This window comes from Palaemon carinicauda, chromosome 1 (genome assembly GCF_036898095.1).
Source record: "Palaemon carinicauda isolate YSFRI2023 chromosome 1, ASM3689809v2, whole genome shotgun sequence".
NCBI classification, from domain to species: domain Eukaryota; kingdom Metazoa; phylum Arthropoda; class Malacostraca; order Decapoda; family Palaemonidae; genus Palaemon; species Palaemon carinicauda.
The window spans coordinates 17332899-17356888 of record NC_090725.1 but is presented as its reverse complement, the minus strand read 5'-3'; the positions used below and the strand labels follow the sequence as shown (position 1 = coordinate 17356888).

Here is a 23990-nt window from a genome sequence, read left to right as displayed (position 1 = left end):
AGGTTATTATAATGTTTATAATAAAACAAAGATATAGTAATATGGGCCCAAATTCCAATGTCGATATATATATATATATATATATATATATATATATATATATATATATATATATATATATATCTATATGTATATATATATATATATATATATATATATATATATATATATATATATATATATATATATATATATATACTGTATATATACAGAGAGAGAGAGAGAGAGAGAGAGAGAGAGAGAGAGAGAGAGAGAGAGAGAGAGAGAGAGAGAGAGAGAGAGAGAGAGATTTACAAGAAAGTGTTTCTTAGTATGTAACTAATAGTTGGATGGAACGTTTCATTGGTATCTATAGTTGGTGAACGAAAAATAGTTTTATTCCTTAGTGCTTAAAAGAATTGATTTAGCTTACGGTTGCTTAGAAATTAAGTATAGAAAGCTGATGAAAAAAATAGAGGAACGGCATTGACAAAATTTAAGAGAACATCAACAGGCACGTAATCTAAGAAGGGATAATATTTAAAGAATGGTTGAAAAATAACGAAATGCAGTAGAAGAAACCTCGGGAGGACTCAAGAGAACACTATATTTTGAGAAACTGAAAATAATAATATCAACATTAAATATTTGTTATAAAAATTGTAGGTAGGAATTATATTTGCGTTTACCTACAATGATGTAACTTATAACAGCAGAAATTATAAGATATTTGGCGTATGACGCAAGAAAGCAAATAGTTACTTACTTTAGGGGCTGTTTTTCTGATTCTATACTTTTCAGTTTCGACCTGTTCCATATCCATGAGCAAATTGATCACTGAGTTGCGCGATCCTATATTATTTGTTAAAGCTGGTTTTAAATGCAATGGGGAAAATAATGAACTAAATGGCACGCGAGTATGACTCACGTTGATGAATAACAAGAGCAGAGGATTGCTTCTTCTCTACACGTGTGTTTTCTAACTACTCTAATGTGCAAATCCATCCAGTCTTTCATCTACTACCGATGTAACTATACTATTTCTTTTTATCAAATTTTACGGATTAATCAATGGCATTGCACTAATTTTGAAAGTTCTTGCATTCGATGTAAATTATATTTGCCTGTAGACAAGAAATATTCTTGATAATAATAATAATAATAATAATAATAATAATAATAATAATAATAATAATAATAATAATAATAATAATAATAATAATAATAATAATAACAATTAACATGTTCTTAAGCACAGTGCCTCATTTACTTCCCGAGTGAAAATCTGAAATTATTGTAGCAATATACAATTCTTAAAATTTTCCCCTAACATCCATGTTTAATTATTTTAATTTTGCTAATTCACCCTATAAAGTCTTTTTTGTTGACCAGGCGGACATGAGTCTTTTTATAGTTTATATATGACATATTTGTTTTTGACGTTGTTAATAGTTTATTTATGACATATCTGTTATGACGTTGTTACTTTTTTTTAGAATGATTTATTGTTAATTTGTTCTCTTCAGTTATTTATTTCCTTATTTCCTTTCCTCACTGGGCTATTTTTCCCTATTGGAGCCCCTGGGCTTATAGCATCTTGCTTTTCCAATTAGGGTTGTAGCTTGGATAATAATAATAATAATAATAATAATCCTTGGGTCATAATTACAAAAACCCCATTGCAATGATTGCAATGGAGACACACTACTTGTCTGTAGTTGTAATTCTGTTATGTTGAATAATTGCGTCAAGTTGCTTTTGCAAGTGAAAACATACGACCATGAAGTCTTTTGGTAATAATTATATGTCGAGTGTTTTGATGAATCACTTTATTGTTTTTAAATGATGACAATAAGTATGAAATTATATATAGAAAGTGTTATGTGCAGACCATTTATATAATTTGGTTTTATGCACTAGTTCATATTACAATTTTTGGAAAATTATACTATAGTACAATATCCGCAATGAAAAAAATGCTCCTGGTGTATTCATACTGTAGGTTATTTGAATAATTCTGAAGAAAATATTTGAAAGAAACCACAAACCCATATTTTTCGAAGTTTAGGTGTTTCAAGTTTGTAGAGGATACTCATTTTATTTAGTTTGCAACGACCCATCTAACCTAACCTAGGACTCGTAGCCATACCTAAAGTGGGCGTTACACCCCATACACACCCACCTAGGCCTATGTTTCCTTAGCTTACGTTAGTGGAGGTCGCATCCTTGTGTCTATCTCTGTAATAAGTTAATTTTTTAGCCATATTCCTCAGTTTAACCCGTCTTTGAAACTTGACAAGCAGTTTTTCTTTTTTTTATTGTTAACTTCATCAAAGCTGTTCAAAACTCCATAACTACACAGTTTACATATGTCATTCTCTTTAAAAGGGATATGGCCACATGTTTGGAATGATGCCAATAAAACCCCCACTAAATTATGTAAGTAGAACCTTTTTCAATTTGTCAGCGTTGGAGAAGTAGCGAACATCTGTAGATGCGGAGGTAGGAGATTTGGGAGCCTTTTTATATCAGCGGCCAGTTCCTCCCGCGTTAATTAAAAATGGACATCAGCTAACCTAAACTTTCCCCCCCTAACCTAACCTAGAAGCCGTGTCCTTACCTACTTACCTAATAGGGAGGCGTCCCCCTTACACTGCCGTATTCTAAGATACTTGATAATTCATACAGGTTGCCACTATCATACATACACCCCGAGATTTGCAAGTGGTTACCAGTGCTAATAGTACAGGAAATAGCAAATCAAAGTTGAGATGGTAGCACCACCTATCAGGAATTTTATGAATTATGTGCAGGAACATCCCATGGCAGGGGTTCAGATTAATACAAATCTTAGTCAAATGTAAAACAGTAAGAGTTAGTATGAATTATTAACGGCAGTGAATATTTGTGTTATTGCTAGACACTTATGCAGTTCAAAATATTGTATTTGAAGAGATCTATTTTATTTTCATTTCAAATGCCCTACCTAATATTGTGCTATACTTCACTTTGTTATTATAAAACTATAATATTATAATATTGTGTACAAAGCTGGTTGTGTACAGTACACTAATTCTATGTAGAACTTAATGATGATGTCCAATACTATGACCATCTATTTAAAGGTTTTTAGGATGTTGTGGAAATCATTCCTAAATTTATTTGAACGATGTAAAGTATGAATTAGAAAGGGAATTGTTCTGGCACAAATACAAACCATAGTCCTTTATCAAGGAGAGATAACAGCGAAGCTTTGGAATAGGGTAGCTAAATCTTTTATAACAAGGATTAAACAGGTGGCCAGTAATTACCTGGCTAGGAGCGGGAGAGCCCTGCCCCTCTGCTTGCTCACTGAGTACAGTAGTCACTTTGATAGCAGTAGTGGGGACAGACGTTCTTCCATTGGCTGGAGATGAATCTCACTCTGACGCGCCTCACCCAGATGCCTATCGCCCAGATGCGTGCGCTCAAGGTGATCGCAGGACTCTAACCTGAGTATTTGCTCTTACCTAAACACTCCCTCTTACTTGAGAGCTCTCTCCCACCTGGGCATGCTAGCTCTGGCATGGCCACGATCACGTATGGGAACTACAGTAATCTTAATAAATCTCTGGCCTGCGTTTAGCCTGTTAAGTGTTTAGAATAGGTGGGTTACTATACCTCACCATTGCGTGTAACACTCATAAGCGCCTCATAGTCTCCAAGATTGAGCACAAGTTTGAATTCTCTTTGACGAGATATTACCCCTGTGAGAGCTGAAATGCATACCCAAATGCATGTGCTCTACAGCCCAAACCCATAATTATGGCTGGTAGGTTAGCCTGTAGACCTCCCCGACTACTGGAGTCATGACCGTCGACGTCCAGTTACTCTAGGGGTGATCCTCATCCCCCGATCCTATTATGGATCAAGATCAACCAGAGTAGTTTCTTTCACCAACAATTATCAATTGTTTCTGATAGAGTTTCGTTCAACCTCATGCCCACTTTTTCTCTTGGAATTGAAGAAGGAAACATCTTTGACCAACCTAAGTATAAACAAATTCTATTTAGATTCTGAGTCTCTTTACACCCTGGAGGATAGGAGGGTTCCAACTAACCCCTCTCCCTCTTCATCAGAAGACTTACTGCTAAAAGAACTTCTTGTATACCTGATAGGATTCTAAAGTTTTTGGGGAGATCAGGATTTTAAAGTTTTTCGAGAGATCATGACTCAGAATCCAAACTCAGATTGTTTAGTTGGGGAAAATAAAAATTACTTTTCAAATTTTTAATATCCTTATGCCCTAAACATACCCCCATGGTTATACAGGTAAAGCAACCTCCACTTTGATTTGGGCTGTCAGAGTACTGACAACTACTTGTACAGTACTGTATTCAGCGTCTGCCTTTGGCTGTTTTAATTTTTTGTTTTGAATAATTGGCCTGGCAGTGATTCCTGTTAATTGTACTTGTATTATAGGAATGAGTCGACTGAAGAAGCTTGGGGAGCATTTGTCGACTTCTTGAAGTGCACCCTTCAGCAGCATACTTTGTACTTCCTTTTGCAGGGCAAGATTTTCTTCGTACCCCCGGCGATAAGATGATGAGGTCGCCCAAGGGGACCTGTAAACCTCCACTGTCCATCTCTCGGCTCCGATGAAATACCACCCCTAATTGGCCTGCAGGCATCCTCCCACTGGTGGTGGAATACGGGGAACGCTCTCCCTAGCAAAGGCGTTTACCTCTACTTTTCCCTCGGCCTATACCTAGACTCTGGCTCTGTCAATAGGGTAAAGACTGTGTAGAAGGGGTTTGGAGGATGGATGAGCTGTTCCTCTCGGTGTCAGTCTTAAGAAGCCAGCTTCCTTAACCTGACCTGACTTTGAAGGTTGGAGCTGGCTAAAGGACACCACTCTCTGAAGGATGGAGTCCTGAGTTTTTTTTGCCACTTCTCGATCGCTGCATGTATTTCTGCTGGTGGAAATGCGAAGGCTGCCTAAAGGGCGAGTTGCGTAGGGTAAGACCCTCCCTATGAATGATGGATTTGTGGAACTGAGAGGTCATGCCTATCGATGCTTCAGCACCTAGTTTGCCCACTGGTTGGCAGGCTGCTTCATGAAAATCTCCACTGCCCTGGCCCCTGTGGGACCAGTGGTCAATCATTGCCATGGCTGAGATCCTCTATGCCTCCACCGCTGAGAAAGAAACTGGAACTGTTGTCAATGGTTCCGAAGAACAGGCTGGAGTCAGCGAGGCCACTGAGGGCCTCTTGAGTACAATAGAACTGTATTTACACTGTCAAGGGAAAGCCAAAGGAATCAAACGGGAGGATCTTCCTACCCCAAGCTACTCCATGAGCCCAAAGACCTGGTTCTTTAAGTTAAGGTCTCCTTGGCTAAAAGTGACAAAGGAAGTTTGAGTCTGGGACTAGTGTTGCTGTGGTCGGGGCACAGAAGATCAATCACAGCTGTCATGCCTTTTGGAGCGGATGTTGTCGCCTCTTCGAGGCAGTTTACTTTCCTAATGTAGCGGAGCACTTTAAGGAAAGTGGAGTCTGTCTTCCCCTCTTCTTCCTTCGAAGGATCAGGGACTGCTTCTTGAGGAAGGCCTTCTTCAGAACCTTCCAACTCCGACTTGAAGTCTTCTTTTTCTACGAGGACATAGTCTTCTGTTCGATGCAATGATCCCGCCATACAGGTAGTCTCTTGCTCTGGAATCCTCACTAATTACAAGTGGGAAAGTCTCTTAGCCTGAGGGGCTGTCTTAAGAGCAATTTTTGTGTCTTAGTCTTCCTTCCTACGGGTACTTGCTGAAAAGGGAGAGGGTTTACTAGTCGATGTCTTTGGGTCTACTGGTGCCTTATCATCTAGAGGGTGGCTGGTAGGTCAAGGATCATTGGTTTTCCCTCTTTAATGGAGAAGGAGGTTTCTCAGAGAACTCAATCGACAAGAGCCGATAGTTCTCTGTCAGAGAAATCTCTCTTAGAGAAAGTGAACCTCTGTGGGTTCTGACCCGAGTATCTCTTTTAGGTGGGGGTAACTGGAACTCTACCCCTGTTGCCTTTCTTAGAGTTGATCTAAATACGCACGAGGTTTGGCGAAGAGAGGCAAGAAGCAGGATTCTCCCTCCTTGAGCTCTCAAACTTGCTTGAGAGAGTGGCTGTAACTCTTCCTCTGAAGGAGAAGTCTCCTGAAGAACACCATGCAGATGGTTGGTAATTAATGGAAAAAGAAGGCTGAGTCTCTGACAGGTGCCTAGGGTACCTTGTAGGCCAACGTTCCACTTGCTCATACCATGGCCTTGGAAGATCATCAGCCGATGTTGAGTGTGTTATCCTCTAAAGAGGAAAGCTTGTAGGAATGCTTGAATGAAGAGTGTGAGTAGGGCAACTGCTTAAAAGAAGGTGGACGTATAGAACCGCATGTCTTGTCCAACAAAACATGAGCAGACGAGCATTTGGAGGATGTGTGACGCAAGCGATGAGGTGAGGATCATCCAGGAGATGAGCTTGCAGAAATACCTCTGATGGAAGGTCAACGAGAGCTTGTCTGGTGATATGTGGGATCATAAGATGATGGCGAGCATTTCATAACTTGTCTTGCAGAGGCTCAGAAAAGTCGTCTTCTATTCTTTGCCCCTCCTCTCTTGAGGCCATTTTTGAGAGTCAGTAGGCATTTGTAGCTCTGATTTCTCGGTCAGCACCTTTGGTAACTAGTGCTGAACCAGACACATGTGCTGTCAATCCCCTTGGAGCCCAGCTTGGTCTGGGGTGGTTTGCCTAAGAGACATCTTAGTTCTCTCTCCACAAAAGGGACGGCTAGCTATGACAGTGACTTTGCTCTTGACGCCAGGCTCATAAGACGGGTAACAATTGATAGCACTCAGTTTTTTGAGGAGTTTATAAAGGAATATTGTCTCTTCCTTTTCTATTACTAAACAAAACTGATTTTTATCTGAGGGGCTTCTACATGTTACATTTGCCTCAGTTACACTAGCTGAAACGGGTTCGGCTCTGGTTTCCATTGCCAGTTATCGTGTCTCCTGTGTCTGGGGATCGTTCTTGCTTGAGAGAGGGGGAGCCCAGCGACATGCCGCCTCCTTCTGTCGCCATGGGAAGACACAATTGCGTTCCCTTCGGATGGGTTCCGGTGCGGTACCAAAGGAATTATCATCTCTGGTCTCAGCTCCTTTTTTCTCGGTGTCGATTTGTCGTTCTAGTCAGGGGCATTTGATATGCTTACCTGTGGTGGGGTTTGGACTTGAGTTTGTCCTCCCCTTCCAAATTGATTTTGCTGCCAAACATCCAGTGGACTGACTTTCAATTCTCTCTTGGCCTTCGTTGTCATGATCCGTTGCTGGGTAGGTGAGAATTGATCAGGTTTAAGTTCTGTATTTTTCTTGCTTTGTTCTATGATCCTCCTTTTCTGTTCTAAAAGGGGGGAATTCTTCCACATTCCTCCTCCTTATCAGTGTGGTAATCGGACTAGATAAATAAGACTAAGATAATGTTTATTAATATGGCAGAATTGGATGTAGCAGGGTTGCTAATTTGGTTTTAAAAATGACTGGTATTTGAGATTCAGGGCTAGCTAATTATACAGGTAATTATTGTTAGTAATAATTTTATGAAAATTCCACATCTTATGTAGACCCCCAAGATTTTAGAGAACATTTCTGGAACTTTATGGAGAGCTCACTTTCTCTTGATGAATCATTAGTTGATTTCAGTCCTTATACAGGCTAGTTATTCCCAGAGGTATTTTTGTCGTATTTTGAGGCAAATTATACCTCAGAAATTTTTGTTGCATCTAAGATCACATTTCTCTATGGTATAATATCGATTTGTGTTTTATATCTAATGGTTGCGCCCTGTCTATCTTATAGAAAGATTTCTATTACAGTTTATTGATTGTCATTTATTGTATTTAATGTTTATAATGATGCCATTGTTTTCATATCAGTAATCTTAGAATGATGGCTTATGCACATTGAATATTTACAGATATATCAACATTCTTTCTGGATCTCATAGAAAATGAGTGTGACATGTCTCCAGCCATTGCAGCCATGAAGGCATTAATGGAAGCTCTAAGACTGGATGATTCTACAACACTACAGGAATTTATTGGTATGCAAACTAGTATTTTCAAATATTGTAATTAGATATTTTGCAGACAGAGGGCAGTATATTTACAACTGAAAATAATTTGGTTTTTAAATTTGGTATAAAAACAACTAATACCTTATTACTGAATTAGATCATTCAGTTCATAAAAAACTTTTGTAGTTATCACTATATTGTATACCCATAGATAGAATCATGGTACAGTACAATTCAGTGCAGTATTATATTACAGTAGCATAGTTGTTTATAAGTTTCCCATATTTGCTTATGAAGCAATATAGAAGCTACTGCATTATACTTAAATATCTTTAGTATTGAGTTATGTAGAATTTATAAAGATATTAGAATTTGATTTGAAGTCATTTAAATTAAGAAATTATATTTCATTACAGAAAAAATGAAACTTGCAAGAAATACATTGAGTAAGATGGACATTTCTGTTGTGTCCGTTTCCTCCGGGTGTGAACTGTTCTTGCGTTTCATCACCCTGGCTCACTCAGAGCTAGAACAGGCTACGGTAAGAGAATAGATTTTCCTTTTATATGGGCATAACTTCATATCATCAGTAAACTTTGTTTAGAAGTATTAGAACAATGAAGATACTCTAAATAATGTTACATGAAAGTCTGAACTGTATGCAATTTTTTACCTTTGATATGCATTCTATTGTTTTTCTTGTACATTAATATGTACTCTTGACTATTTTGTGGTTTTATTTTAGGCTATGTAATTGGCTATGGTCTTTATGCCTTTAATGACATGTCTAATTTTATGTTACAGGACTTTGCATCGTGTCGTGAGATTTTACTTCGGAGAGGTGAGGGTTTTGTTAAAAGTATGCAAGACAGTCGCAAAAAGATCCTGAAAAACAGCAGTAGTCTAATTAAGGATGGTATGGTGATTCTTACTCATTCAAAGTCAAGAAACGTTTTAGCAGTTATGGCTGAAGCTGCTAAGCAAGGCCGTCAGTTCAAGGTGTTTGTTACGGAGTCTCAGCCGGATTGTTCTGGGTATGTACAAAAATTATAAGTTTATACTGGTATACATACATACATACATAAATACAGTACATATATATATATATATGTATATATATATATATATATATATATATATATATATATATATATATATATATATATATATACAGTAGAACCTCGGTTTACGAACGACTCCGCTTACGAATTTTTCGGTTTACGAAGGGACTTTCTCTGAAAAATTCGTCTCGGTTAACGAATATTGTATCGGTTAACGAATTTAAATTTTTCAATATTAAACTTACCCGATAATCATGTAGCTGTCAACTCCGTTGCCCGACAGAATTCTACGGAGGGATACGCCAGCTATCACAATACTAGAAGGGGGTGTACTCACCAGCGCCACCTGTGGCCAGGTACCACAGTACTTCTTGCTGACACCTCCTCAATTTTTCCTCTGTCGTGCTTCCGGCAAGACGTTCTGGGATACGCTTATGATCTTGGAGTATTTTCACGGCTTTTGGTGAAGTATTTCTCTCAGATTTCGGCTGTCGCTTTACTGGAAAACTTCTATATTAGCTTAGATAGCTATTATTTAGTCCTGATTAACGGTTAACGATCTTTTTGCTTGATTTGGAATCCCCACTTGGCTAACTCTTTTGATTCAAGATGTCTGACATTTCACAAGCCCCACCCCATAGACGATGTAGGTCTTGTAATAGGCGTATTCCGAAGGCCTCGGTAGATCCTCACACCGCTTGTTCTGACTGTAGGGAAAGGCCCTGTCAGTTAGAAGATCGATGTGAGGAATGCGCCGGACTTTCGGAACTTGATTTTGTCCGATTTCTTAAGTATTCAACCAAGTTAGAGAGAGAGAGAGTTAGGAGGAGTTCTTCTCGCTCTTCACTTTTTTCCTCACCTCATGATCCCCTACCTTTTCCTCCCCCTGTAGTGGCTACCCCCGAACCTACTATTTGCCCTCAACCTGATATGTCTGTTGTTTTGCGTGCCATTCAGGCTTTAGGTGACAAAGTAGAGTCAGTGGTTAGTGATCATAAGTCTCTTATGGCCGAAGTCAAGGAACTTAAGGTCAAGAGTGCAGTGGGTGGTATTAGTGCCAGTGCTGTGACGAGTGCTAGTGTCAGTGCAGTGCCAAGTGCTAGTGTCAGTGTCAGTGTGGTGCGTGAGGGTACTTCTGTGCGTGCCAGTCGTCCTCCCAGTCCGGGACCTCTTGCAAGCTCCCAAGCCCAGGGGAGAAGCAATGTCGAAGGGCAAAAGGGTTCGGCAGGCCTTGATCGGCGCACAGAAGTATCCTCGGTGGTTGCGGGCGTGTCTTCCAGAGACCGTCACTCCCACCTGCAGACGATTGAGCCCGTCTTTTACTCGTCTGCGGAAGAATTGTCAGGGAAGAAACGTTGGACTCAGGTCTCAAGACCACTCAAACGCAGAGTCCAGACCTCAAGAGCTCAACCTGGCTGCAGTCATTGGATCAGCTCTGACTCGCCGCAGTCATCAGTTGAATGCACTCCTCCTAAGAGGAGTAAGGTGCTGCCGCAACAGATCTCTGCTGTTAAGGCTTTACCTCAGCAGACCTTAGTGTCTGCCGACCCCAAGTTGACTCTACTGCAGTCCATGCAGTCACAACTTGCGGTCTTGATGCGTAAGTGTCAGGCTGAGAAGGTTACACCTCCTCCTGCGATCGCTCCGCCTAACCGCAGTACTGCCTGCCAGGCGTACGATGTTGAGGCTCCTCAGGATACCCTACCACGTTCTGAGTTGACTGTTTCCAGTGGTGTGCAGCCCCCTCCGCCTTCCTTAAGGCAACCTCAGCAATGGGAACAGGAAGCTTATACCTTACTTCCTCCGCTTCCACTTGCAGTTCCACCAGTGAGGCAACACTCTCTTGAGGTACAACAACCTCTCCCATCCATGAGTCAGACTCCTCAGCTCTCGCTGCAGCGACCTCAACCCTCCTCAAGGCAAGCACCTCAACACCTTAGCCTTGCGCCTCAGGAACCTCAACTCGCGAGACAATTACTGCGTTCTGCGCAGCCACTACCTCATCGCTCACAGCTCACACCTCAGGAACCTCAACTCGTTCCTCAGGAACCTGCTACTGCGCATCCACCAACCACACAGCAAGCGCAACTCTTGAGTTCAGACACTCATGCCAGGAGTCAGCCCCCTCCACCCATGCGCCTACCTTCTGCTACTTCTTTTGATCAGCCTTTGCAGCCTGAGCCTCAGGTGTTCCCTCAACAGAGACTTGAGGAGGAAACCACAAGTATTTTTGTTCCAGCTCGTGCTGATTCTGCTGTTCAGCATACCTTACCTATCTCTTTGCTACACTCTGGTGATGAGGTTTCTGATGATGAGGCTGCACACCTGGATCCCTCATCAGACGTGGATGAATCCAAGTCTTCTCCGCCTCCTATTGACTTTCGTAAGGTCTTGGCTCTTTTCAGAGAGGTATACCCAGACCACTTTGTCTCTGCTATCCCCCGCTCTCCGCCATCTGAGTTTTCGCTGGGCATGCAGCCAGCTAAGTCTACGTATACTTAGCTCGTCTTAGCAAGGTCCTCTAAGAGAGCGTTAAGGATTTTAGGGGAGTGGTTGCAGTCTAAGCAACAACTTGGTAAGACTTCCTTTATGTTTCCTCCGACTAAGCTCACTTCTAAAGCGGGCGTTTGGTATGCCACAGGAGAGGAACCGGGCTTGGGAGTACCTGCCTCTGCCCAGGCTGACTTCTCAAGTTTGGTAGACTCTCCTCGTAGAACAGCAATGAGGCGCTCTAAGGTTTGCTGGACCTTCTCAGACCTTGATCACTTCCTGAAGGGTGTTTTTAGAGCATTTGAGATGTTCAATTTCCTAGACTGGTGCCTGGGGGCCCTTAGCAAGAAGACCTCCCCTGCGGACAAGGACTCTGCCATGCTCTTGATGTCCTGCATGGATAAGGCCATTAGGGATGGATCTGGCGAGCTTGCATCGATGTTTGTGTCAGGGGTTCTTAAGAAAAGGGAGCAGCTTTGTACCTTCCTTTCCTCCAGCATCACACCTTGTCAAAGGTCTCAACTCCTTTTCGCTCCGCTCTCGAAATTCCTTTTTCCCGAAGAGCTTGTTAAGGACTTGTCTGCGGCCCTGATACAAAAGGACACCCATGATCTTGTGGCCTCATCGGCTCGTAAGACTAAGGTTGCTACCTCAGTCCCCAGGACTTATCGCACCCCAGTGGCTGATACTCCTGCTACGAGGTTTATTCCGCCCTTTCGTGGTAGAGCCCCCAGCCGAGGAAGCTCCCGTCCAGACTCTTCCAGGAGCAAGTCTAGGAAAGGTTCCAAGGCTTCTAAAGGAAAAAACTGACTCTCCTCATCTCCAGACAGCAGTAGGAGCCAGACTCAAGATCTTCTGGCAAGCCTGGGAAAAGAGAGGTGCAGACGCCCAGTCTGTCAGTTGGCTGAGGGAGGGTTACAGGATACCATTCTGCCGCAAACCCCCTCTGACCACATCTCCCATCAACCTCTCTCCCAACTACAAAGAAAAGGACAAGAGGCTAGCGTTGCACCAGGAGGTGTCGCTCCTTTTACAGAAGAAGGCAGTGGTTATAGTCCGGGACCATCAATCCCCGGGCTTCTACAACCGTCTCTTTCTGGTGGCCAAGAAGACAGGAGGTTGGAGACCGGTGCTGGACGTCAGCGCGCTCAATGCTTATGTCACCAAGCAGACGTTCACGATGGAGACGACGAAGTCGGTCCTAGCAGCGGTCAGGCAGGAGGACTGGATGGTCTCGTTGGACCTGAAAGATGCTTACTTTCACGTTCCTATTCATCCAGACTCCCAACCTTTCCTGAGATTCGTTTTTGGAAAGGTTGTCTACCAATTCCAAGCCCTGTGTTTTGGCCTAAGCACAGCTCCTATGGTGTTTACGCATCTGATGAGGAATATAGCAAAATTCCTCCACTTATCGGACATCAGAGCCTCCCTTTACTTAGACGACTGGCTGTTGAGAGCCTCCACGAGTCGTCGCTGTCTGGAGAGTCTCAACTGGACTTTGGACTTAATCAAAGAACTGGGTCTGTTAGTCAACCTAGAAAAGTCTCAGCTCATTCCCTCCCAATCCATTGTGTACCTGGGAATGGAGATTCGGAGTCAGGATTTTCGGGCTTTTCCATCGGCCCCAAGGATAAGCCAAGCCCTAGATTGCATCATGAGCATGCTGAAGAGGAGCAGTTGCTCGGTGAGACAGTGGATGAGTCTCACAGGGACCCTTTCATCGCTGGCCCTGTTCGTCGAGCTAGGGAGACTCCACCTCCGCCCTCTTCAATTCCATCTTGCAGCTCATTGGGACAAGGGTTTGACTCTCGAAGCAGTCTCTATCCCAGTCACCAAAGAGATGAAGACCACTCTCTTGTGGTGGAAGACCAATCTCCTTCTCAGGGAGGGTCTATCGTTGGCTATTCAGACCCCCAATCTTCATCTCTTCTCGGATGCATCGGACTCGGGCTGGGGCGCGACCTTGAACGGACAGGAGTGCTCGGGAACGTGGAACGAGGAACAGGGAACGCTCCACATCAACTGCAAGGAGCTACTAGCAGTTCATTTAGCCCTGTTGAACTTCAAGTCCCTCCTGCTAGGCAAGGTGGTGGAGGTGAACTCCGACAACACCACAGCCTTGGCTTACATCTCCAAGCAAGGAGGGACCCATTCGAGGAGCCTATACGAGATCGCAAGGGACCTCCTCATTTGGTCAAGAAGTCAAAACCTCACTTTAGTCACGAGGTTCATTCAGGGCAACATGAACGTCTCAGCAGATCGCCTAAGCAGAAGGGATCAGGTCATTCCCACGGAATGGACCCTCCACAAGAGCGTGTGCAACAGACTTTGGACCTTGTGGGGTCAGCCTACCATAGATCTGTTTGCCACCTCCATGACCAAGAGACTTCTGTTGTACTGTTCCCCAGTTCCAGACCCAGCAGCAGTTCATGTGGATGCTTTTCTGCTGAACTGGTCCCATCTCGACCTTTACGCATTTCCACCGTTCAAGATAATAAACAAAGTCCTTCAGAAGTTCATCTCGCACGAAGGGACACGGCTGACGCTGGTTGCTCCCCTTTGGCCTGCAAGAGAATGGTTCACAGAGGTACTTCAATGGCTGGTCGACGTCCCCAGGACTCTCCCTCTAAGAGTGGACCTTCTACGTCAACCTCACGTAGACAGGTTGCACCCAAACCTCCACGCTCTTCGGCTGACTGCCTTCAGACTGTCGAAAGATTCGCTAGAGCTAGAGGCTTTTCGAAGGAGGCAGCCAGTGCGATTGCCAGAGCAAGGAGGGTTTCCACTCGTAGAGTCTACCAATCTAAGTGGGAAGTCTTCCGGAGCTGGTGTAGAGCCAATGCAGTATCCTCTACCAATACCTCTGTGACCCAAATAGCTGACTTCCTTTTACATCTTAGGAATGAGAGATCCCTTTCAGCCCCTACGATTAAAGGGTACAGGAGTATGTTGGCTTCAGTTCTCCGCCACAGAGGTTTGGACCTTTCTTCCAACAAGGACCTTCAAGACATTCTTAAGTCTTTTGAGACTTCTAAAGAGCGTCGTCTACCCACTCCAGGCTGGAACCTAGACGTAGTCTTAAGGTTCCTTATGTCACCTAGGTTCGAACCTCTCCAGTCAGCTTCCTTCAAGGACCTTACCCTCAAGACTCTTTTTCTCGTCTGCCTTGCAACAGCTAAAAGAGTCAGTGAGGTTCATGCCTTCAGCAAGAACATTGGTTTCACGACCGAATCTGCAACATGTTCTTTACAGCTCGGATTCTTAGCTAAGAATGAACTTCCTTCGCGTCCTTGGCCTAGATCGTTTGAAATACCTAGCCTCTCCAACATGGTAGGTAACGAGCTAGAAAGAGTTCTTTGCCCTGTCAGAGCTCTCAAATATTATCTTAATAGGTCAAAACCTATTCGAGGACAGTCAGAAGCCTTATGGTGTGCCATCAAGAAACCTTCGAGGCCCATGTCCAAGAACGGGGTTTCGTATTATATAAGGCTTCTGATTAGAGAAGCCCATTCTCACTTAAAGGAGGAAGACCTTGCTTTGCTGAAGGTAAGGACCCACGAAGTAAGAGCCGTAGCTACTTCGATGGCCTTTAATAAAAACCGTTCTCTGCAGAGCATAATGGATGCAACCTATTGGAGGAGCAAGTCAGTGTTTGCATCATTTTATCTTAAAGATGTCCAGTCTCTTTACGAGAACTGCTACACCCTGGGACCATTCGTAGCAGCGAGTGCAGTAGTAGGTGAGGGCTCAGCCACTACATTCCCTTAATCCCATAACCTTTTTTAACCTTTCTCTTGAATACTTTTATTGTTGTTTTTATGGTTGTTACGGTAGGCTAAGAAGCCTTCCGCATCCTTTTGATTTGGCGGGTGGTCAATTCATTCTTGAGAAGCGCCTGGGTTAGAGGTTGTGTAGAGGTCCTTTAGTAGGGGTTGCAGCCCTATATACTTTAGCACCTTTGAGTTGATTCAGCCTCCAAGAGGAACGCTGCGCTCAGTAAGGAAGACGAACTTAAAAAAGAGGCAGAGTAACGGTTCAAGTCGACTTCCTTACCAGGTACTTATTATTTCATTGTTATTTGAGATAACTGTTATATGAAATATGGGATACTTAGCTATCCTTTAATCTTGTACACTGGTTTTCACCCACCCCCCTGGGTGTGAATCAGCTACATGATTATCGGGTAAGTTTGATATTGAAAAATGTTATTTTTATTAGTAAAATAAATTTTTGAATATACTTACCCGATAATCATGATTTAATTGACCCTCCCTTCCTCCCCATAGAGAACCAGTGGACCGAGGAAAAATTGAGGAGGTGTCAACAAGAAGTACTGTGGTACCTGGCCACAGGTGGCGCTGGTGAGTACACCCCCTTCTAGTATTGTGATAGCTGGCGTATCCCTCCGTAGAATTCTGTCGGGCAACGGAGTTGACAGCTACATGATTATCGGGTAAGTATATTCAAAAATTTATTTTACTAATAAAAATAACATTTCCCTCCCACGCGCCGTTTTTTGTGGAAAAGTGTTAACGCTGCGCTTCCCGATCGCATTTTTCATGGAAATAACTTAACGACAGTATCTCACAATGGAGTCACGTGACTCCTCCCACGCATACCTACCACCCCCTAAACCCCTTTATTACCCCCTTCACTCGTTCATTATCTCAGTATCCGCCGTCTCGATAGCATACATACTTAGTGAATTCGTGGACGATTTCTTTGTGATTTTTACACTTGGTTTGTGATTTGTTTTATTTTCACTCATTTGTGATTACAGTACTGTACTGTATTATTGTGATAGACAATGGCTCCTAAGATGTCGAAGAAGGAAAGCAGTAAGAAGAAGCTGATGATAACGATCGAGATGAAGAAGGAGATCATCGAGAAGCATGACCAAGGCATGCGTGTGAAAGACATTGCTAGTTTTTTCAATCGCTCGCAGTCGACGATATGCACAATATTAAAGAAAAAAGAAGAAATAAAAGCCGCTAAAGTAGCTAAAGGTGTATCGTCGTTATCAAAACAACGGCCACCTATTCTTGATGACGTAGAAAATTTATTAATGGTGTGGTTAAATGAGAAGCAGCTCGCAGGAGATTCAGTAAATGAGAACATGATTTGCGAGAAGGCAAGAACCATTTACGAGGAGGGAGGCACTGCACAATCACTGTCTTCGAGTGAGATAAAAGATTTTTTAAAGAAGTGGGAAGACGTGAAAAGTTTTCTTGAGGAAAATGTCCCGAATAAGGCTGAAACAGACCGTGCAATAAATTTATTAGTCGATAATGGGGTGGGTCACTTCTATAAAATTTTAAAGAACAGACAAAAGCAGGTGTCTCTTGAAAAATATCTTGTGAAGGGGGAGAAAAGAACTGTGAAAGACAACGACCAAGAGTCTCGCAAACGCAAAACCAGTGATAGTGAAGGCCATTCTCGCAAGAGAACTCCAGTCAACGTTCCTGAAGTTCTCATGGAGGGAGATTCTCCCTCCAAGCAGTAACCCCCTCCTCCTCCTTCCCCTCCTCTCGTCTCCATCAAGCCAGCAGCGACACTCCTCTAAGGTAAAGTTCAGGTTTACTGTGCATGCATATCCATATTTTCATCATTAAATGACTGCAATATTTTAATAATTTTGTGTAGAGTACAGTAGAGTACTGTATGTGTAAGGAAAAATTTGTGAAAATTGGTTTTTGTAGATGGGTTGAACTAATTATTTCGATTTTATAACATTCTTATGGGGAAATATATATATATATATATATATATATATATATATATATATATATATATATATATATATATGTATATATATATATATATATATATATATATATATATATATATATATGTATATATATATATATATATATATATATATATATATATATATATATATATATATATATATATATATATATATATATATATATATATATATGTATATATATATATATATATACATATGTATATATATATATATATATATATATATATATATATATATATATATATATATACATATGTATATATATATATATATATGAAATATTTTGATTCTGTTGTTGTACATGTCTTAGATATTATTAAATTTTCTGGAATGTATATTAGGAATGTATGTTATTCATCACAATAAGTTACATTTGTTCCGTAACTGACATACAAACCACGCTATTTAATAGGGGTTATTACTTGCGGCGTAGCTGAAATGACGAGCCATTAGATTTTAACGAGGGTTTACTACCCCACCGCTAGTTAGCGGGGGGTAGGGAGGGTAGCTTGCTCCCCCCCCTCACACACACCTGTGCTTGAGCTCACCTTGCTCTCGGCTCGGGTGGTAGTCGGACGTGTCCGCTTTCACCCTCGCCTCTCTGACAGCCATTAATGCCTTTTTGCTTTCTCTCCTACAGGTGTGTTTGTGAAGTTGGCCTCTGCTATCATGCGCAAGTGTCCTGGATTACCTGACCGCCCTTGTGGTACGTTTATGTCGGCGGTCGAGACGGACCCTCACACCCTTTGTCCTTATCGTAGGGGCCAACGGTGTGATAGAACTAATAAGTGTGGTGAGTGTAGGGAGTGGTCTACCTCCCAGTGGGAAAGGTTTTCTCGGCGACGGAAGAAGAAGTCCAGGCGGGATATTTCTTCTTCAAAGGTTTCTTTGAAAAGAGAAAATCCCTAGGACTCTTCTTCCGTTGCCCAAACCTCCTCCGAAGCTCCCGCTCGATCGGTTTCCTCCGGGAGACCGTCGAGTAGTAGCGTAGGCCATGGTTCTGTTTCCCGACCTCGGGGTTCGGGAGATGGCGTTTCCTCCCCTAGCGAGGCAGCTCCACCTCCTCCCCCGTGGGAGGAATTAAATATTAATGTGAGTACTAATGATTTATTCCAGCTTTGGTCTTCCTTGGGGCTCGAAGGTTCGCCCTCCAAGGAAGCCTTGTTTGACATGATCCGGTTGGGTGCCGCTGTCAAGCAATCGCCAACTTTGGCAGAGGTTGATCCTCTGTCTATTGTCGACGTTATGGTGGCAGAGGCTTCCGATGCGGTATCTTTGACCTCTGCAACTGCTCAACCTGCTGTAGCTGAAGGCTTAGTTTCTCCCTCTGCTCAACCTTCGAGGGAGGAACTAAGTCCAACAGTCTCTCCTGCCGGTGATTCTCCCCCTCAGGGGAGTTCACTCACAGAGACTCCTCTTCGGAGGACTGCTGACGGTCAGCTCGCTGACCCAACGGCCCACAGAGCGCGCATACGTCATAAAGCTCGCCTTCCTCTTCGCCGGAGAGGACTTCCTTCACCTCACAAGGGTGTGAGGAGGCGCCTCTTCGGTTCAACATCACCGTTGCAGTCCGCCGCAGAGGAGTCTCGTCATCGATCTCCGACTGTTCCTGCTACAACCCTGGACCTCTCTGCGGATTGTTCGCGATCCCCTTCGGTGGAAGGTCGTCCTTATAAAGGACACGCTGACCTTCCACCCGTCAGACCTGCTGACCTGCCGTCGCTGTTCCTGGCTGCTGATGCGCTGTGGGCGCCTACCAGTTCTGTTTTTGTGAAACAGGCAACGGTCCCTTCGGGGCAACAAGGGCGTATACGCAAATTAGCGCATACGTCCCTTACGCGCCAGCGCTCACCTGAGCGCCAGCGCGCACCTGCTGCCGACGATCCTGATAAAGCGCGTCAGCGCTCACCGTTGGCAAATGTTCCTGCTAAAGCGCGCCAGCGCTCACCTGCGCGTCAGCGCTCCCCTGATCGCCAGCGCGCCACTGCGCGCCATCAGTCTCCTGCGCGCCATCAGTCTCCTGCGCGCCAGCGCTCACCAACGCGCAAGCGCATTTCTGCGCGCCAGTGGTCGCCTGCGCGCCAGCGCTCGCCTGTGCGCCAGCGCTCGCCTGTGCGCCAGCGCTCGCCTGTGCGCCAGCGCTCGCCTGCGCGCCAGCGCTCTCCGTGCCAACGATCTCCTGCGCGCCCACGATCTTCCGATCTGGGCGCAGTAGAGAAGTTGAAGGCTTCCCCTACTCGTCAGCGCTCGCCAACGCGCCAGCACTCACCAACACGCCGTCGATCTTCACCTGCGCGCCATCCCTCGCCAGCATGCATTCGCGGGCAGTCACCCACACGCGCCCACGGGAATGTGTGCCCACGCCCCCACGAGGATGCGCGCCCACGCCCCCACGAGGATGCGCGCCCACGCCAATCTCCCCAGCCTGATGTGCGCACCCGCGTGCAAGAAATGTCTCTCCTGCGCGCGCTTAACGGTATCATCGCCCACACGGGCTCTTCATCCTGATCCTGCGCGCCCGCGCGTGCGCGAGCGCGCAATCTACCTTCTGCGCACCCTCTGGTATCTGCGGCACGCGCTCCTACGCGCCATCGCTCGCCGGCGCACCATCGCTCGCCGGCGCACCATCGCTCGCCGGCGCACCATCGCTCGCCGGCGCACCATCGCACCATCACTCGCCGGCGTACCATCGCTCGCCGGCGCACCCTCGCCATCGCCCTCGCGCACGCGCACGCATACCAACATTCGCGCGCGCGGGACAACAGTCTCCCGCGCGCGACCCCGGGTATTCCCCATCGCGTGAGTGCCAACGCGCTCCCCAGCGCGATCGCCAATACCCTCTCATGCGCGAGGCTGCAGGACATCACACGGCAAGGTCACCATCGCCACATCCCCCTCCCCCCCCCCCCCCCGCAAGCGCAGAACAGCGCGCTCGCCGGCAGGGGGAAAGATTCCAGAAAGGTCCAGGGACCTTTGGAAACTCCTCCAAGGGATCGGTCCATCCCTTCCCCTCCAGAGGGAGTGTCTGACAGCGCAACCGTCAGCCAGCAGCCTTGGTTTGGGGCACTGATCAGAGCGGTCACGCAGGCGTTTAAGCCTGTTCTCTCTGAGCTGGGCCACAAATCCTTGGCAGCTTCTACTCCCCTGAGGAGGAAAAGAGGAGTTTCAGACGTGGTAACTTCTCCGAGGACAAAGCTGTCTCCTCATAAGGCTTTGAGGCAGGCCTCCTCACCCGCCCAGACTTTTTCTCCCTCCCCTTCGGACGAAGACTTCCCGTCCTCAGGGGAGTCACGTGAGGTGAGGCGTTCCCCCATCGCACCAATGAGGGAAACCCCACCTCGCGCTGAAAGTCTTCTCGGGGTGGGGTGGAGAAGAGCCTACCCCCGTCGTTGTTGGAGTCTTGCATCCCTCCTAGGAGGGAGTCGAAGGACTCCAAGACAGTACCAAAGTCTTTATCAAGACTTAGACCGGAGCCAGCCAGTCACTCGGAGAACGTCCACGAGTCCTCCCAAGAAGAGCCTTTGGGGACAGGAGACTTCGCTGCTAGTCCTTCAGGAGGCGAGCTGCAGGAGTCAGAACATGCGTTCTCGCAGGTTCTGACCCTTATGAGGACTCTCAATGGGTTTGCTGACCCAGAAATTCCTCCTTGAGAGGGCAAAGACACGGTCTTGAACCGAGTGTTTGGGACTCAAAAACCCTTTAAGGCCAGTGCCGCTTTGCCCTGGTCTCAAGGGGTTAAGAGTGCCAGGGACAAGATCGAAGTCCAGCTCTCCGAGCTTGCCTCCTCCAGCCAAACCAGTGCCGGCAACAAGCTCCTCCCACCTCCTCATGTACAGCAGAGGAGGTACTTCGAGATCGTAGAGGAGCCTTGTTTAGTTCTTCCCCTTCACCATTCGTTGGAAGAGCTTACCAGGGGAGTCCCTCTTGAGAGACTCTCCAACCGGCAGGTCTCATTCTCGGCGACTGAGATCCTTAGCCAGGATATCTGGCTAGGGACCTTAGGTATCCTGATACGTTTGGAGGATTTATCCAAAGAACGTACCAGGAAAGCTATGGAGACCTTCTTACTCTCGGGCGCTTGCACGATCGAGTTTCTGGCCCACCAAGTCTCGAACTTGTGGGCTAACACCATCTTGAAACGTCGGGATGCAGTGTCTGAGAGGTTCCATCAAAAGGTCCCCAACACCGAGATCAGCAGGCTCAGACATTCTTCCGTGATGGGAATGAACTTGTTTGAGCCTAGGGACGTGGAGCAGGCCGCTGAGAGGTGGAGGAAGTCCCACCAAGACTCCCTCCTACATAGGGCTTTGACATCTAAGCCCTATAAACCTCCAGCACCCCAGCAGCCACGCCCTACCAAGACCACGAAACCCGCAGCGGCAGCGAAGACAGTGGTGTCTAAGCCCTTTCCTGTCAAGGACAAGAAAGGCAAGAAGTCCTTTAGTGGTGGGAAGAATCCTAGAGGAAGTGGCCGAGGCTGCAAGCGCTAGGATTGGCAGTCCCCCTGCATGTCCACCAGTGGGGGGATGCCTACAAAGTTGCGCAGACAGGTGGCAGCAACTCTGGGCCGATTCCAGGACGATTTCCGTAATCAGTCAGGGTTATCGCGTCCCGTTCACAACATCTCTACCTCCCCTGACGACGAATCCAGTGTCGTTGAGCTCCCTTTCTATGGGATCAGCAAGGGGGCAAGCCCTTCGAGCAGAAGTTGAGACCATGTTGAAGAAGGGCGCTCTCCAAGAGATCCTCGATGGGTCTCCAGGCTTCTTCAGCTGACTCTTTCTTGTAAAGAAGGCGTCTGGAGGCTGGAGACCAGTCATCGACCTCTTGGCTCTGAACAAGTTTGTCAAGCAAACTCCGTTCAGCATGGAGACCGCAGACACGGTCAGACTTGCAGTGAGACCGCAAGACTTCATGTGTACACTGGATCTGAAGGATGCGTACTTCCAGATCCCAGTCCATCCGTCTTCAAGGAAGTACTTGAGATTCAGCCTAGACAACAAGGTTTACCAAGTCAAGGTGCTGTGTTTTGGTTTCTCCACAGCACCACAGGTTTTCACCAGAGTGTTCACCCTAATATCGTCGTGGGCACACAGGATTGACATCCGTCTCCTCCATTATCTGGACGACTGGCTGATCCTAGCAGACTCGGAGTCATCCCTTCTTCAACACCGAGACAAACTTCTGGTACTTTGGCAGGATCTGGGGATCATGGTGGATCTAGGACAACCGCCCCCGAGACAACTGCCCCCAGGACAGTTGCCCCCCGACAACTGCCCCCAGGACAACTGCCCCCAGGACAACTGCCCCCGTAGGACTACTGCCCCCCGGAAAATTGCCCCCCATATTTCCATTTACGTAATTACTTTTTAGTAACAATTTATGAAGATATTCTTCCTAATTACATAATAGGTCATTGAAGAAATAATTGTATCTATTTCCTAAATTTATTACCATTTATGTAGTTATTTCCTGATTAGGTAATCGGTCGTTAGAGTTATAGTTTATTTTCGAAAGCTATCTCCAATTGGCTAATTCTGTATAGAAAACAAATGTTTACAAAAAAAAAAAAAAGTAAGAAGGGTCCAGTGTCTAATCGGTCGTACGAGTTATAGTTTATTTTCGAAAGAAATACAAGAAGTAACATAACCCATCATGGAGTTCGTCAAAAGTGAACGTGGAAAAATGAAGCTTATTTATGAAGGATACATCTATGTGAAGCAGAAGGAATTGGCAAATAATGTTACATCTTATGAATGTGAAAAACGCCGCCATAATAACTGTAAAGCGAAAGTAAAAGTTTGTGAAAATGAAGGGCTATGTAAATGATCACACCCATGCTGTTGACCAACCCCGCCGTGAAGTCTTGTTAGTACAACAGGAAATAAAGGCTAAATCTATTGCTCCCAAAGAGACTGCAAAGGATGGTAAAGGATGTTTTTACCACTTATCTCAAAGCATATACCGTAAGGTGCAAAATGAAGGTCTCCCAACTAAATACCAAACTGACGCCTATTTTTCCTTGCAAATACGTATGATTCCTGCATTAGCGTTTGTTCCCGCAGAAAAAGTTATTGAAGCGTTTGAGAAACTACAAGAGATGTTGCCACCTGAGGCTGATGCAATAATAGATTATTTTGAAGATACATACATCGGCAGAAGACGTCGAAATACAAGGAGACAGCCACGTTTCCCTATAAGCATGTGGAGTATGTATACTCGTGTTGTTGAAGATTTACCTCGAACAAACAACGCCGTAGAAGGCTGGCATAACCATATGCAAGCAAGCGTTACGTCATTTCATCCAAATATATGGAAATTTCTGGGGGTGTTGAAGAGAGAACAGGCACTATCCAGCGTCATAATTAATCAAATACTTGCTGGGCATCCAGTACCTCCTAAGCGGAAACGCTATCAGGATTCTAGCATACGAATAGCAAACATTGTGCATAGCCCACAATTTAAAATCCTAGTATTTAAATCCCTTTTCAATATTTTTGCAACCCATCTATGTACAAATTTTAGTATATAATGTTATCTTTTTAAAACGTATTTTTAAATCATGTATTTTTTATTAACAATAATAAAACATTGGTTTTATTAGTTAT

General features: G+C 44.8%; 1 protein-coding gene across 3 annotated transcripts in view; it reads left to right on the top strand.

Annotated features, from left to right (window-relative positions):
• The first annotated feature begins 1638 nt into the window (after nucleotides 1-1638).
• The window catches only part of eIF2Balpha (eukaryotic translation initiation factor 2B subunit alpha), a 46106-nt gene continuing 23754 nt past the window's right edge, over nucleotides 1639-23990 (top strand). The window contains exons 1-4 of one of the 3 annotated variants that reach the window (XM_068380465.1): nucleotides 1639-1772; nucleotides 7963-8088; nucleotides 8478-8602; nucleotides 8866-9095. In XM_068380465.1, the coding sequence (XP_068236566.1) occupies nucleotides 1760-1772; nucleotides 7963-8088; nucleotides 8478-8602; nucleotides 8866-9095 (494 nt within the window). In that variant the 5' untranslated portion in view covers nucleotides 1639-1759. The other 2 variants (XM_068380475.1, XM_068380456.1) reach the window with 2 other exon arrangements.